At 41.8% G+C, this 12,086-nt stretch overlaps 1 protein-coding gene across 1 annotated transcript in view; it reads left to right on the top strand.

The window, feature by feature from the left end:
- Positions 1–12,086, top strand: part of grik4 (glutamate receptor, ionotropic, kainate 4) — a 261,758-nt gene that overhangs the window by 243,746 nt on the left and 5,926 nt on the right. The window contains 4 exon segments of the mRNA XM_025055124.1: positions 5,038–5,147; positions 10,254–10,427; positions 11,239–11,404; positions 12,004–12,086. The exon segment at positions 12,004–12,086 is cut by the window's right edge and continues 4 nt beyond it. Of these exon segments, the coding sequence (XP_024910892.1) occupies positions 5,038–5,147; positions 10,254–10,427; positions 11,239–11,404; positions 12,004–12,086 (533 nt within the window).

The following is a 12,086-nucleotide window of genomic DNA, read 5'->3' as shown; positions in this document are numbered from 1 at the left end:
AGATGAAAGCAATATTTTGGGGTGCATCAAGAAAACGTGCTCTCATTTTACTTAGCTGCGCACTCGTTTAAGTAGAGTGTGTGCACAATTTACTAAAGTATGCCTAAAACCGGCTCACAATTAGTACAAAACATAAACTTGTTACTCCTTAAATCGAACACTCATTTGAAATAATCATGAACTAGTCATTAAACAAAAATGTGTTGTTGATTTACTAAATTGTAGTAAGTGTTCTCATCAAATTATACATATAAGTATAATTAGTGGCCACGTGTAACCAATTTGTGCTCACAGTACAATGACATTGTATTCATGACTTTCAGTTACATAACACGTGTTATTGATCGTGACCACGCATTAGAAAATCCTCACGATGTTATATAACGCGAGTGAAACTACAAAAAAAAAAAATAGTCATTTAATCTTTCCAGTGCTCCCTAGTATGGCTTTGGCTAATTAGTTGAGCAGTCTAGGCCTGTGCTGCTGTATTTAATTATTGCAGTTGTGGTACTTGGAGAACCATATGTTTTTGAGATGGTATACAGTGGGAGGTTTTCATCCCTGTTATTGAATAACAATAATAATAATAATAATAATAATCAACTACATGACTTCTGTGGGGTTCAGATGTTCTTCCTTGGCATTCCCATAAGACTGCAGTCTACGACGTCCATTTTTTTTATCTACGGTGTTATGTACGGGCATCAAGAACTCACTTCTTCTCTTCAGTTTTCAGTTTTTTTGGGTCAGCGTTCTCTGTCTCTTTCCATCTCACCATCCTTTCAGCCCTGGCTGCTGGTTTGTTTGTTTTTTTTGTCTGTCACATGTCAGCCACTAGTCTCGGCCTAAGAGTTCAGGCCCCGGTTCTCCTGTGCACTGAGTTGTCCAAGCACGTCCAGGGTCTGCTCTGCTGTGGATGACTGACAGCCTCGACAGCACCTGAAAAGCCTTGAAACAATCACACACACACACATTCAGTTAAGACAAGCTGTCATGTCCATATCAGCTCACTATTCATCACTGGTCATTTGAATAAACTAACATTTTTGCAGGTTTTTTTTTAATATATATTTCTGCTAATAAATGAATTGCTAAATACATAAAACACACACATACACACACAATACTTGTTTACGTAAGTTATTTATAACTGTGTCAGTGCGGGTGACACACAGCCATCAATCACCAACATAAATCAATGCTAAGCCGGTGTGAAGGGCAAACGCAGTTTCATAATTACATCACACAGAACGCGGTGCAGCTGTAGCCCAGCAGCCACAGTGAGTCATCTCTGATCCAGAAGGTCGGAGGTGGGGGGGTTCTCTTGGCTCTGCTGATATGCATACATGCCAATGTGTCCCTGGGCAAGACAGACGAATTACTGTAGTAGAGGAGAGAAAATAGTGAATATTTGTGCTGTAGTGAAGCCACATGTCCATCAGGAGGACGTATTAATTTACACTGATCTTTCAAGGTTAAGACAGATGTTCAGTGGAGTAATGGGCTGTCACCTCCACACCACCGATGTACCGACACGTTTATAAATATTTCAGCATAGACATAGATCCTTGAATCACCTTGGTCTTCGGTGTTCATACTTAAAAATGAAAGGTTTCTTTAACCCCACGCTCCTGGTATAGTTGAGCGATTGACCCCAGTGGGTCATTTTGTGTGGTGACCCCTGATGGACCCCATGTTTTGGTGGTTAACATCAGACATCAAACTTTGAAATGATAACATCTCTGTTATCGGTGGACACTCGATCCTATTCTTTCCTGTCGCCAGTGGATCTCACAGGTCTCTGAGTATAAGAGACTGACTTTTTTTTTAGCAAAAGAAAAAAAAATCAAATCTTCTTCTCTGGCCTCTGTCTCCTTCAACTCCTTTCCTCCGGCCTGCATTTCATCTCTGCCTTCCTGCATTTTTACTTCTCCATCTGCTCGGGTGGAAGCCGCGGGTCTCTGCAGCTCTTCATCTTCGTAATAGCTCTTACGGGGAGCTCAAGACATGGACAAGTGGGACGAGCAGTTAGCAGATTGCTGCTTCAGCATTCGCTAAACCGGACTGGCAAAAAGAAGTAGAACTCATGTCAGCACAAACTTGTGTCTCTCTGTCGATGCCAACTGGAAACAGCTTCATCGGTGCTCGTTCTCTGAGATGGCATTTTCTCCGCTCCACTTCTATTTCCAGACAGCCATAACCATCACCATAAGCACCACACTCTAAAGATAGAAAGACTGATGTTAGATCTGGAAAACCCATTTGAACTCCTGACAAAATTATGCAGAATCTTTCACTTCCCTCTGCAGCATTTTGCTTTACTCTCATTCTGCTAAAGGATTACAAAGGCACTAATGATTTTTTTTTCAACTCTGCATAAGTCTAAATGGAGAGTCATTTATCATTAGGAAATGCCCACCAAAATAATTTCACCCATTTAATGCAAATTTAAATTTTGTGTGTCTCTGAAGGTATCACTGCAGTGTTTTGTTTTGTTTTTTCTTCTCTCTCGAATTTGTGACATCCCCCAGGAGCCTGATGGAGCATTTTTACATGAAAGTTATTGGGGGGAGGAGGCCTGTTCAGGTGGGTTCAGCTGTGCTGCCTGTTGAGGGAGAAATGATAGTCGAGAAATTTCCAGGTGATTTATTGCCTCCGTCGTCTAACAACACTTGGACAGTTGGTAGTTTGATCGCCTCACCTCTTTACTGCTCCTCTGGCTCTGAGAAGCGTCTCCATTTTCACCGTGGTTAACAGATGGCGGCCGTGCGTCTATGTGTAATTGTCTTTTATTTGCTTGCTCATGTGCACCGTGTCAGGCTGCAGGCTGGACGTGCACACTAAGAACATGCACAAACTCGCACGCCCTAAATGGGCGCACAATCACGAATACCGGGTGCAGGGTCAGCAGTAATTGGTTTCATTTAGAAGACAATGGCTGTTGTTGCTGCAGGAAAATGAAACATTAGGACTTAGTCCTCCTATGGCCTTTTTGATTGGTCGTTGACTGTGACTACGTCCAATATCCTCCAATATCCTCCTCCTGCAGCGGCTGCAGCTCAGCAATGCAAAGATATTAATCTGGTGCCTTTTTTTATCCCGGGCGCTGGGACACTGTTTGCCCCCGGTCATACAGGAAGTCAATTATAGGTCACAGAGATGAATGCCTCTTTAATGTAGCTGCAGCGGTTGAATGGTGGATGATTTGACCTTCTTCTCTCAGCTGCGTGAAACCTGGTGAAAAATTTGTTTCATTGTTTGTTAATGATTTTCATTCTGGATTTCAATGTCCAGTGCAATTCAATATCACTTATCACATATTCTAAACCAGTGGGCCTCAAATGGCGGCATAGTGTCCACTTCTTGCCTGCGGACCGCCTATTTGTGGCCCCCCAACTGAAAGGAGGCTTTTTCACTTAATTTTGTATTTTTATGTTTATGTTATTTAATTTTGCAGTATGTTTATGTTTACACTTAGACATTTTTAAATGGGCTGTCACCTCTTCACTGTCGATATGCCGACAAGCTGTCAATGAGAACAGGTCTTTTTTTTTTTTTACTTTTGCTTTTGAATCGTCGTGTTTATCAGTACTTTCAGCATGGACGTAGGTTTTTCAATTCCTGAGATCCTTGAATCACCTTGTTCTCTCAGTTCAGTATGTGCCTGAAAACATTGGTTGTGACCCGCGAATAAACCACAGACACAGTGTTTTGCAGATTTTCTGTAAAGGTGTGTTGAGGGGTGTCTTTGTGGTCATTTAACATTTGAATTTGACCCCTGATCTATTGATTGTATTGTGATTTTTTACATCGTATTGTGATTTATTTCCTTACTGCAGTCAATGTAATTGAATGGAACTCATATTCTCCGCCAATTAACAGAATCCAGTTGCCCATTAATTCGGCTGTTTACGTCTTCATGACACACAGCACCGTCTCATACGGATTGAGTCCTTGTTAACGATTGCTAGAGGACTCAGTCGGCGCCTCCATGTGGTGTTGATCTAAATGTTTATATGTAAATGTAAATGATTCATATAATTTAACGTGATCAGTCACATCTAAACCCCTTTATGTGCTGCCCTCGTCCCTTTTCTTTTTTCTTTTTCTTTTTTTTTTTTTTTTTGCCTTTGAAACGTTGTGTTGTCACAGAACAAGCTGTGCTCAGGGCAAAGGGTTTCACCATAAAATTAAGTACCAGCTCGTTTCAATTAATCTTGGCAACCACTGTGTTCAGGAACAAATTATTGAGTAAAGACTAAAACTCTCGGGCCACGATGCACTTGTCTTACCCACAGCAAATCGGGTTCATTCTATTTGGAGACCACATTCACAAAATACATTTTATCTCAATGGAGTTTAGAGTTTTTGCATAAAATTAGAATCAAGGCTCTCCTTCTTTAAAGCACAGTGGTTTTTAAACTGTGTTATATTAACAATACAAAGGACAACAGATAAAGTTTTAACAAATATTATTGTCAACCGAGTCAGACCACACTTTGAGCCGGAACTTTGGCAACGTTGGAGAGAAAGAAAAAAAGAATTTCAACAGCAGAAGGGTGAGAAAAGTGGGGATGGGGGGGCAGCAGCTGATAAACAACACTACAGGCTATTACAACACAAACAGTACCACTGAAGGAACAACTCTTTCACTAGTGTTACATGTAAACATAAATATGCTGAGGTTTTATTCATTTTAAATAACAATAGTACTCCTCCAAAAAGATCATTGGTTCAAATCCCAGTTATTTTCTATAGAGTTTGTTCACTCTAGTTGTTCACTCTAAATTGGCCTTAGGTGTGAATGTGAATGTTTTTGAGGACTGGAGAACTGTCCATGGTGCTATCCCACCTTGTTCTAATTACTGCTGGGATTGGCTCCACCCCCACCCCACCGCCACTGGTCAAGGATGAATAAATTAATCAAACAATCAATCAATGAATCAATGAAAAGTTTAGAAGACGATGTTGATCTCAGGTTGACTGGTGTCGTCACAGTAGATCAACTCATTGATCTGTGTGGTTTGTGTCTTTCAGAGCCGTAGACCAGGATACTTCTCCTTCCTGGATCCCTTCTCTCCTGGAGTCTGGCTCTTCATGCTCCTGGCCTACCTGGCCGTCAGCTGTGTGCTCTTTCTGGTGGCCAGGTACTTATGCTCTGTACACATAAAAAAAAAAACAAACACGAAAAAGTTGGAATTCACCAAATTAACTTTATTTGCTGTGTTAATGTCATGGTACCTATCAGAGTGAAAGTGGTGTTAGTCTCTGGCGTCACACTGGCACCTGCTGGACAAGCTAGGAACTAAACTATTTACAGCAGGGTTACCATAAAAATGCTAATTTAGTTGTTCCTCATTTATTTTAATTAAAGACTTCATTCATGAATAAGAGTTCACGTCTTTCAACATTTGACAAATCCAATGTCGGACTATTTTTATCTCAATCAGACTGTCAGACCAAAGAAATTCATTTAAAAATAGTTGTGGATTTATTATCACAGAATATCTTTTGCATGAATAACATAATAGTTAAATAACTGGTCCAGGGACCAACAGCTGTTCACGTCTTAGCAGTGAAAAAATGTAAATGTGCCAGACATCTTTCACCTGCTCAGTTAGACCAGGAACACTATCAAGACAAATTAGTGTTTGAGGTACTAATGAATGGTTCAATTGTGTGTTTCTTAGAGTAATAGGTGCAATTATAGCTAAGAGTTAGCATCGCCATTGTTTTTAATGACTGTGTTTTTCCCTGACGATCGTTAAACACTTGTTTTTCAACTGTTACTGAAGCTGAGGGAGATTCTTAAAGACATTTGTGCCACTGATCACAGATCGTCAGATCATCTCGCTGTTGTCTTAACGTGTCGGTGGCTGGATAAGTGATTCTTTTAGAACTAATGAAATAAGTAGGGTTGTCAAAACATACATTTATGCACATGCTAGAAAAAGTCACTGCCAGACCAAAAAAAAAAAAAAAGCCTAGATGCACAGTATTGACTAATACTTTTAGATTTTTCCATTTTAATAATTCCAGTATTCAGATTAGCCAAAAATAGTAACAGGTGTGAAAGAAAAATCTCTTTTTAATTAATTAATCTGGATTGATTCACAGCTACCCTGTGGTTAATCAAATTAAAAAAATAGTTTGACATATTGTTATTAAAAAAAAAACAGTGACTCTGTAAAAAAATAAAGTGCAGCTTTCTGTCTGTCATCTGACAAATATAAATTCAGTTCATTAACAGAGACCTGGCCTGCTGCAGGTCTTCTGGTCAGAGATTTACTGCAGACTTGACTCACAGCAGGTCAGAAGCACAAACCTCCATCTATCAAACGGAAACAAAGCCTCAGTGCAAACTGGGCTGATTCAGCATTCTCCCCTTTGTGAGTGAATGCTGCAGTGGGAGGAGAAACCTCTGACGTTTATGATTAGTAATCTGAGTTGTTGACATGGTGTTGGATACATTTCACAGTCACAGCTACTCTACACATGCTGTGACTGTGTGATTGACTGCTTCAGAGGGCAAAGGAAATGAGTGGTTAGCCAATAATGCTAATGGCTGCTGGGCCACATCGTGGTGCTGGTCCAGAAAAGTGGGCAGCACACAGCAAACCCAACAGGTGGTCTGCTCTCTGGAAGGCAGGGAAGGAAGGAAGGAGGGAAAGAAGGAAGAAGGAAGGAAGGGAGGAAGGAAAGAAGGGAAGAAAGAAAGAAAGGAATGAAGGAAGAAAGAGTGAGAGGAAGGAAGGAAGAGAGGAAGGAAGGAAGAAAAGAAGGAAAGAAGGAAAGGAAGAAAGAAAGAGAAAAGAGAGAAAGAAGGAAGGAATGAAGGAAAGAATGGTGGAAGGAAGGAATAAAGGGAGGAAGGAAGGAAGAGAGGAAGGAAGGAAGAAAAGAAGGAGGGGAGAAAAAAAGAAAAAAAAAAAAAAAAAGGGAAGGAAGGAAGAAAAGAAGGAAAGAAAGAAGGAAGGGAGGATTGAAGGAAAGAAGAAAAGAAAGGAGGAAAGAAAGAAGGAAAGAAAGAAAGAAGGAATGAAGAAAGGAAAGAAGGATGGAAGGAATGAAGGAACGAAGGAAAGAAAGAAGAAAAGAAAGGAGGAAAGAAAGGAGGGAAAAAAAGAAAGAGGGAAGGAAGGAAGGGAGGAAGGAAAGAAGGGAGGGAAGGAAGGATGGAAGGAGGGAAGTAAGGAAGGAAGGAGGGAAGGAAAAAAGGAAGGAAAGAAGAAAAGAAAGGAGGAAAGAAAGGAGGGAAGGGAGGAGGGAAGGAAGGAGGGAACAAAGGAAAGAAGGAAGAAGGAATGAAGGAAGAAAGGAAGGGTGGAAGCAAGGAAGGGTGGAATGAATGAAGGAAGGAACGAAGGAATGAAGGAAAGAATGGTGGAAGGAAGGGTGGAGGAAAGGAAGGAAGGAAGCAAAGAAGGAAGAAGGAATGAAGGAACGAAGGAATGAAGGAACGAAGGAATGAAGGAAAGAACGAAGGAAGGAAGGAAGCAAGGGTGGAAAGAAGGAAGGATGGAACAAAGCAAGTAAGGAAGGAAGGAAGAGAGGAAGGAAGGAAGAAAAGAAGGAGGGGAGAAAAAAAGAAAAAAAAAAAAAGGGAAGGAAGGAAGAAAAGAAGGAAAGAAAAAAAGAAAAAAAAAAAGAAGAGAAGGAAGGAAGGAAACAAGAAAAGAAAGAAAGAACGAAAGAAGGAAGGAACCAAGGAAGGGTGGAATGAAGGAAGGGTCGAAGGAAGGAAGGGTTGAAGGAAGGGTGGAATGAAGGAAGAAAGGAAGGGTGGAAGCAAGGAAGGGTGGAAGGATGGATGGATGGAAGGAACAAAAGAAGGAAGGAAAAAAAGAAAGAGGGAAGGAAGGAAGGACGGAAGGAAGGAAGGAGGGAAGGAAAAAAGAAAAGAAGGAAGGAAAGTAGGAAGGAAGTAGGAAGGAAGGACAGAAACAATTCATGAATGCATGAAGGAAAGAAGGAAAGGAAGAAAGAAAGAGAAAAGAGAGAAAGAAGGAAGGAAAGATAGAACAAAGGAAGGAAGGAGGGAACAAAGCAAGTAAGGAAGGAAGGAAGGGAGGAAGGAAAGAAGGGAGGGAAGGGAGGAGGGAAGGAAGGAGGGAGGGAGGTAGTGAAGGATGGATGGATGGAAGGAAGGAAAGAGGGAAGGAAGGAGGGAACAAAGGAAGGAAGGATGGAACAAAGCAAGTAAGGAAGGAAGGAAGGGCGGAATGAAGGAAGTAAGGGTGGAAGGAAGGAATGAAGGAACGAAGGAAGGACGGAAAGAAAGAAAGAAGGATGGAAGGAAGGAAGCAAGGGTGGAAAGAAGGAAGGATGGAACAAAGGAAGTAAGGAAGGAAGGAAGGCAAGATGGATGGAAGGAACAAAAGAAGGAAGGAAAAAAGGAAGGTAGGAAGGAAGGAAGGAATGGTGGAAGGAAGGAATAAAGGGAGGAAGGAAGGGTGGAATGAATGAAGGAAGGAAGGATTGAAGGAAGGAAGGAAAAAAAGAAAGAAAGAAAGGAATGAAGGAAGGAACGAAAAATGAGTGGTTAGCCAATAATGCTAATGGCTGGTTGGGCACATCGTGGGGGTGGGGCAGAAAAGTGGGCAGCACACAGCAACCCCAACGGGTGGTCTGCTCTCTGGAAGGCAGGAAGGATGGAAGGGTGGAAGGAAGGAAGGAATGGTGGAAGGAAGGAATAAAGGGAGGAAGGAAGGAAGGCAAGATGGATGGAAGGAAGGAAGCAAAGAAGGAAGAAGGAAGGAAGGGGGGAATGAAGGAAGTAAGGGTGGAAGGAAGGAAGGGAGGAAGGAAAGAAGGGAAGAAAGAAAGAAAGGAATGAAGGAAGAAAGGAAGGGTGGAAGAAAGGAACTGAGGAAGGAAGGAACGAAGGAAGGAAGGAAGCAAAGAAGGAAGAAAGGAAGGGTGGAAGCAAGGAAGGGTGGAATGAAGGAAGAAAGGAACGAAGGAGGGAAGGAAGGAAGGGAGGAAGGAAGGGTGGAATGACTGAAGGAAGGAAGGAACCAAGGAAGGGTGGAATGAAGGAAGGGTCGAAGGAAGGAAGGAAAAAAAGAAAGAGGGAAGGAAGGAAGAAAAGAAGGAGGGGAGAAAAAAAGAAAAAAAAAAAAAAAGAAGAGAAGGAAGGAAGGAAGGGAAGGAAGGAAAAAAGGAAGGAAAGAAAAAAAGAAAGAAGGAAAGAAAAAAAGAAAAAAAAAAAAAAAGGGAAGGAAGGAAAAAAAGAAAGAGGGAAGGAAGGAAAGAATGATGGAAGGAAAGAAAAAAAGAAAGAAAAAGAAGGAAGGAAAGATAGAACAAAGGAAGGAAGGATGGAAGGAAGGAACGAAGGAAGGAAGGAACGAAGGAAGGAAGGAAGGAAGGGTGGAATGAAGGAAGTAAGGAAGGAAGGAAGGAAAGAAGGAAGGAAGGAAGGAAGGAAGGGAAGAAGGAAAGAAGGAAGGAAGGAAGGAAGGGAACAAAGGAGAAAGGAATGAAAGGAAAACAGAAAAAGAAAAGAACAACAGGAGAAAGGACAAAAGGAAGGAAGGAAGTGAAAATAGAAAAATGAAAGAACAACAGGAGAAAGGATGGAAGGAAGGAAGGAAGGAAGGAAGGAAGGAAGGAAGGAAGGAAGGAAGGAAGGAAAGAAAGAAAGAAAGAAAGAAAGGAATGAAGGAAGAAAGAGTGGGAGGAAGGAAGGAAGGAAGGGAACAAAGGAGACAGAATGGAAGGAAAACAGAAAAAGAAAAGAACAACAGGAGAAAGGACGGAAGGAAGGAAGGAAAGAAGGATGGAAGGAAGTGAAAATAGAAAAAGAAAAGAACAACAGGAGTAAGGAAAGAAGGGAAGAAATAAATAAATGAAAAAGAATGAAAGGAAAATAAGGAAGTAAGAAATGAAGGAAGGAAGACAGTTGGGCATCTAGAAAGAAACAGAAAAGGATAAAGTCAGACAAATATGAGAAACGAGAGCGACAAAGAGGAAGGAGAATATTATTTGTAAGTCGTTTGTTGTTTGAAAACATCCGTCTTACGACATCATGATATGACAGCAGCCACAGCAGGGTTGTGAGTTTGAAACCTCCACCGTGGACAGTAAAGGAGACTTTATCCTCAGTTGATAGTTGAAGACTTGTTCTCCTCCTTATCTCCTCACTCCTCTCCCCTCTGCTTTGTGCTCTCACTTCATCTGCCTGTTGTTGTTGTTTTTATCTTCATCCTCTCTTCCTCCACCTCTCTTCCCTGTCCACGCTCTCTCCCCAGATTGACGCCGTACGAGTGGTACAACCCCCACCCCTGTCTGAAGGGACGCTGTAATCTGCTGATTAACCAGTATTCCCTTGGCAACAGTTTCTGGTTCCCCGTGGGAGGCTTCATGCAGCAGGGTTCCACTATCGCTCCCAGGGCTCTGTCCACGCGTTGCGTCAGCGGAGTGTGGTTGGTGTTTCTTACCTACAGGAGAATTTGCATGGTTTTTTTTTTACCTTCAAACCCAAACTGTTTAACATCCATGAAATTCTGCTCACTTTTTATTTTTGTACATAATGGGATGGATTTCTCCTCCACCACCTTTTCTTTCTCTTCTCTTCAAACATCAGAGTCAAAACTGAGGTTCTGAGTGTGTGTCTGTGTGTTTGCCTCTGCAACTTCAACCTCATTTTCTTTATACCAGGACTAGAGATGTAACATCGTGCATCGGTTAAAATTGATACAAATCTGAAACAATTTGCATCTGTTGAAATGAAGGCATAAGGAGTAGACTGCGTTATCTCAAAATGTCAGTGGTCAAACCATGAGAGACTACACATTCTAGCACAGTAGGTGGCGGTATGCGCCTAAAAACATTGGTTGTGAGCCGTATTCACTTCACAGCTGTAACATACAGTTTTGTTGATGTTGTTGGTTTACTTTACCTTTTGTCTAAGGTAAATGAAGTTAATGTCGATTAACTCTGATTAAGTTGATAAACTGGATTAATCATGAATAATCATGTGACTAATTCACAGCAAGACTTTGAATCCCCAGATCAGTGTGACGTCCCTGCTTTATACCTAAGCTCCACACTGTCATCTGCTTCGTTCACATCCACCCGTTCATCCATCCACCTCTTCATCCACTGCCATATCTCACCCGCTCAGGTAGCACTTATTCAAATCCTTCCCCATCGTCTCCCCCATGTGTCATCATCCTACTGTTCTGCTGTGTACATACATTTCTGGGTGAATACATATGTTCTCGTCCTCCACAGGTGGGCTTTCACATTAATCATAATCTCATCCTACACCGCCAACCTCGCTGCCTTCCTCACCGTCCAAAGAATGGAGGTGCCAATTGAATCAGTGGACGACTTGGCGGATCAGACGGCAATAGAGTACGGCACCATGCACGGAGGATCCACCATGACCTTCTTTCAGGTCAGAGATTACACACTTCATCGCGTGTGATGGATTGTTTATTACCTGGGATCGCACCCTTGTTCACAAATTGACAGGAGTCCCCTCCATGATCAATGGGACATTGGTGATGTTATCCTCCTCGGCACATCTTTGTCCTTCCTGTCTCCTCCCATAACCACATGTTACATCTGTTTCCTGTCTGCCTTCTCCACAACCATTCAATATCCCCTCCTCAGGGAGCTGGGACACTGTCCAGGTCCCTAATAGAGATCCATGTTGTCCTCTGTTCTTTTAGGCTTTGACCTCAGACTGAGGTGAAGAATACAAACAACACTGGCAGACTGTGATTATGGAATGTAGCAAGCACTCTGATTGGCTGAAATGTAGCCAAAAAGACACAGTGAATCAGTAGAGTTAGAAGAGTAGAGTTTGTACCTTGGTACCGACATCAGTTAGCCTCAGTGGTAATTCTTAGTCGAGAGACTGATGAACAATATTTACGCCAACAGTTGCATTACAATCAAATAATTAAAATATTAGAAAAAAGAAGAAAATCACCAAGAAAATGTAAGACATTCCCTGAAAGACTCAGTGGATTTGACCTCTGACATTTGCAGAACTCCCGATACCAGACCTACCAGCGGATGTGGAACTTCATGTACTCAAAGCAGCCCAGCGTGTTTGTCAAGAGCACAGAGGA

Source organism: Cynoglossus semilaevis, chromosome 4 (assembly GCF_000523025.1).
Source record: "Cynoglossus semilaevis isolate Cse_v1.0 chromosome 4, Cse_v1.0, whole genome shotgun sequence".
In the NCBI taxonomy this organism is placed as follows: domain Eukaryota; kingdom Metazoa; phylum Chordata; class Actinopteri; order Pleuronectiformes; family Cynoglossidae; genus Cynoglossus; species Cynoglossus semilaevis.
This window is presented reverse-complemented; position numbering and strand designations above follow the sequence as displayed.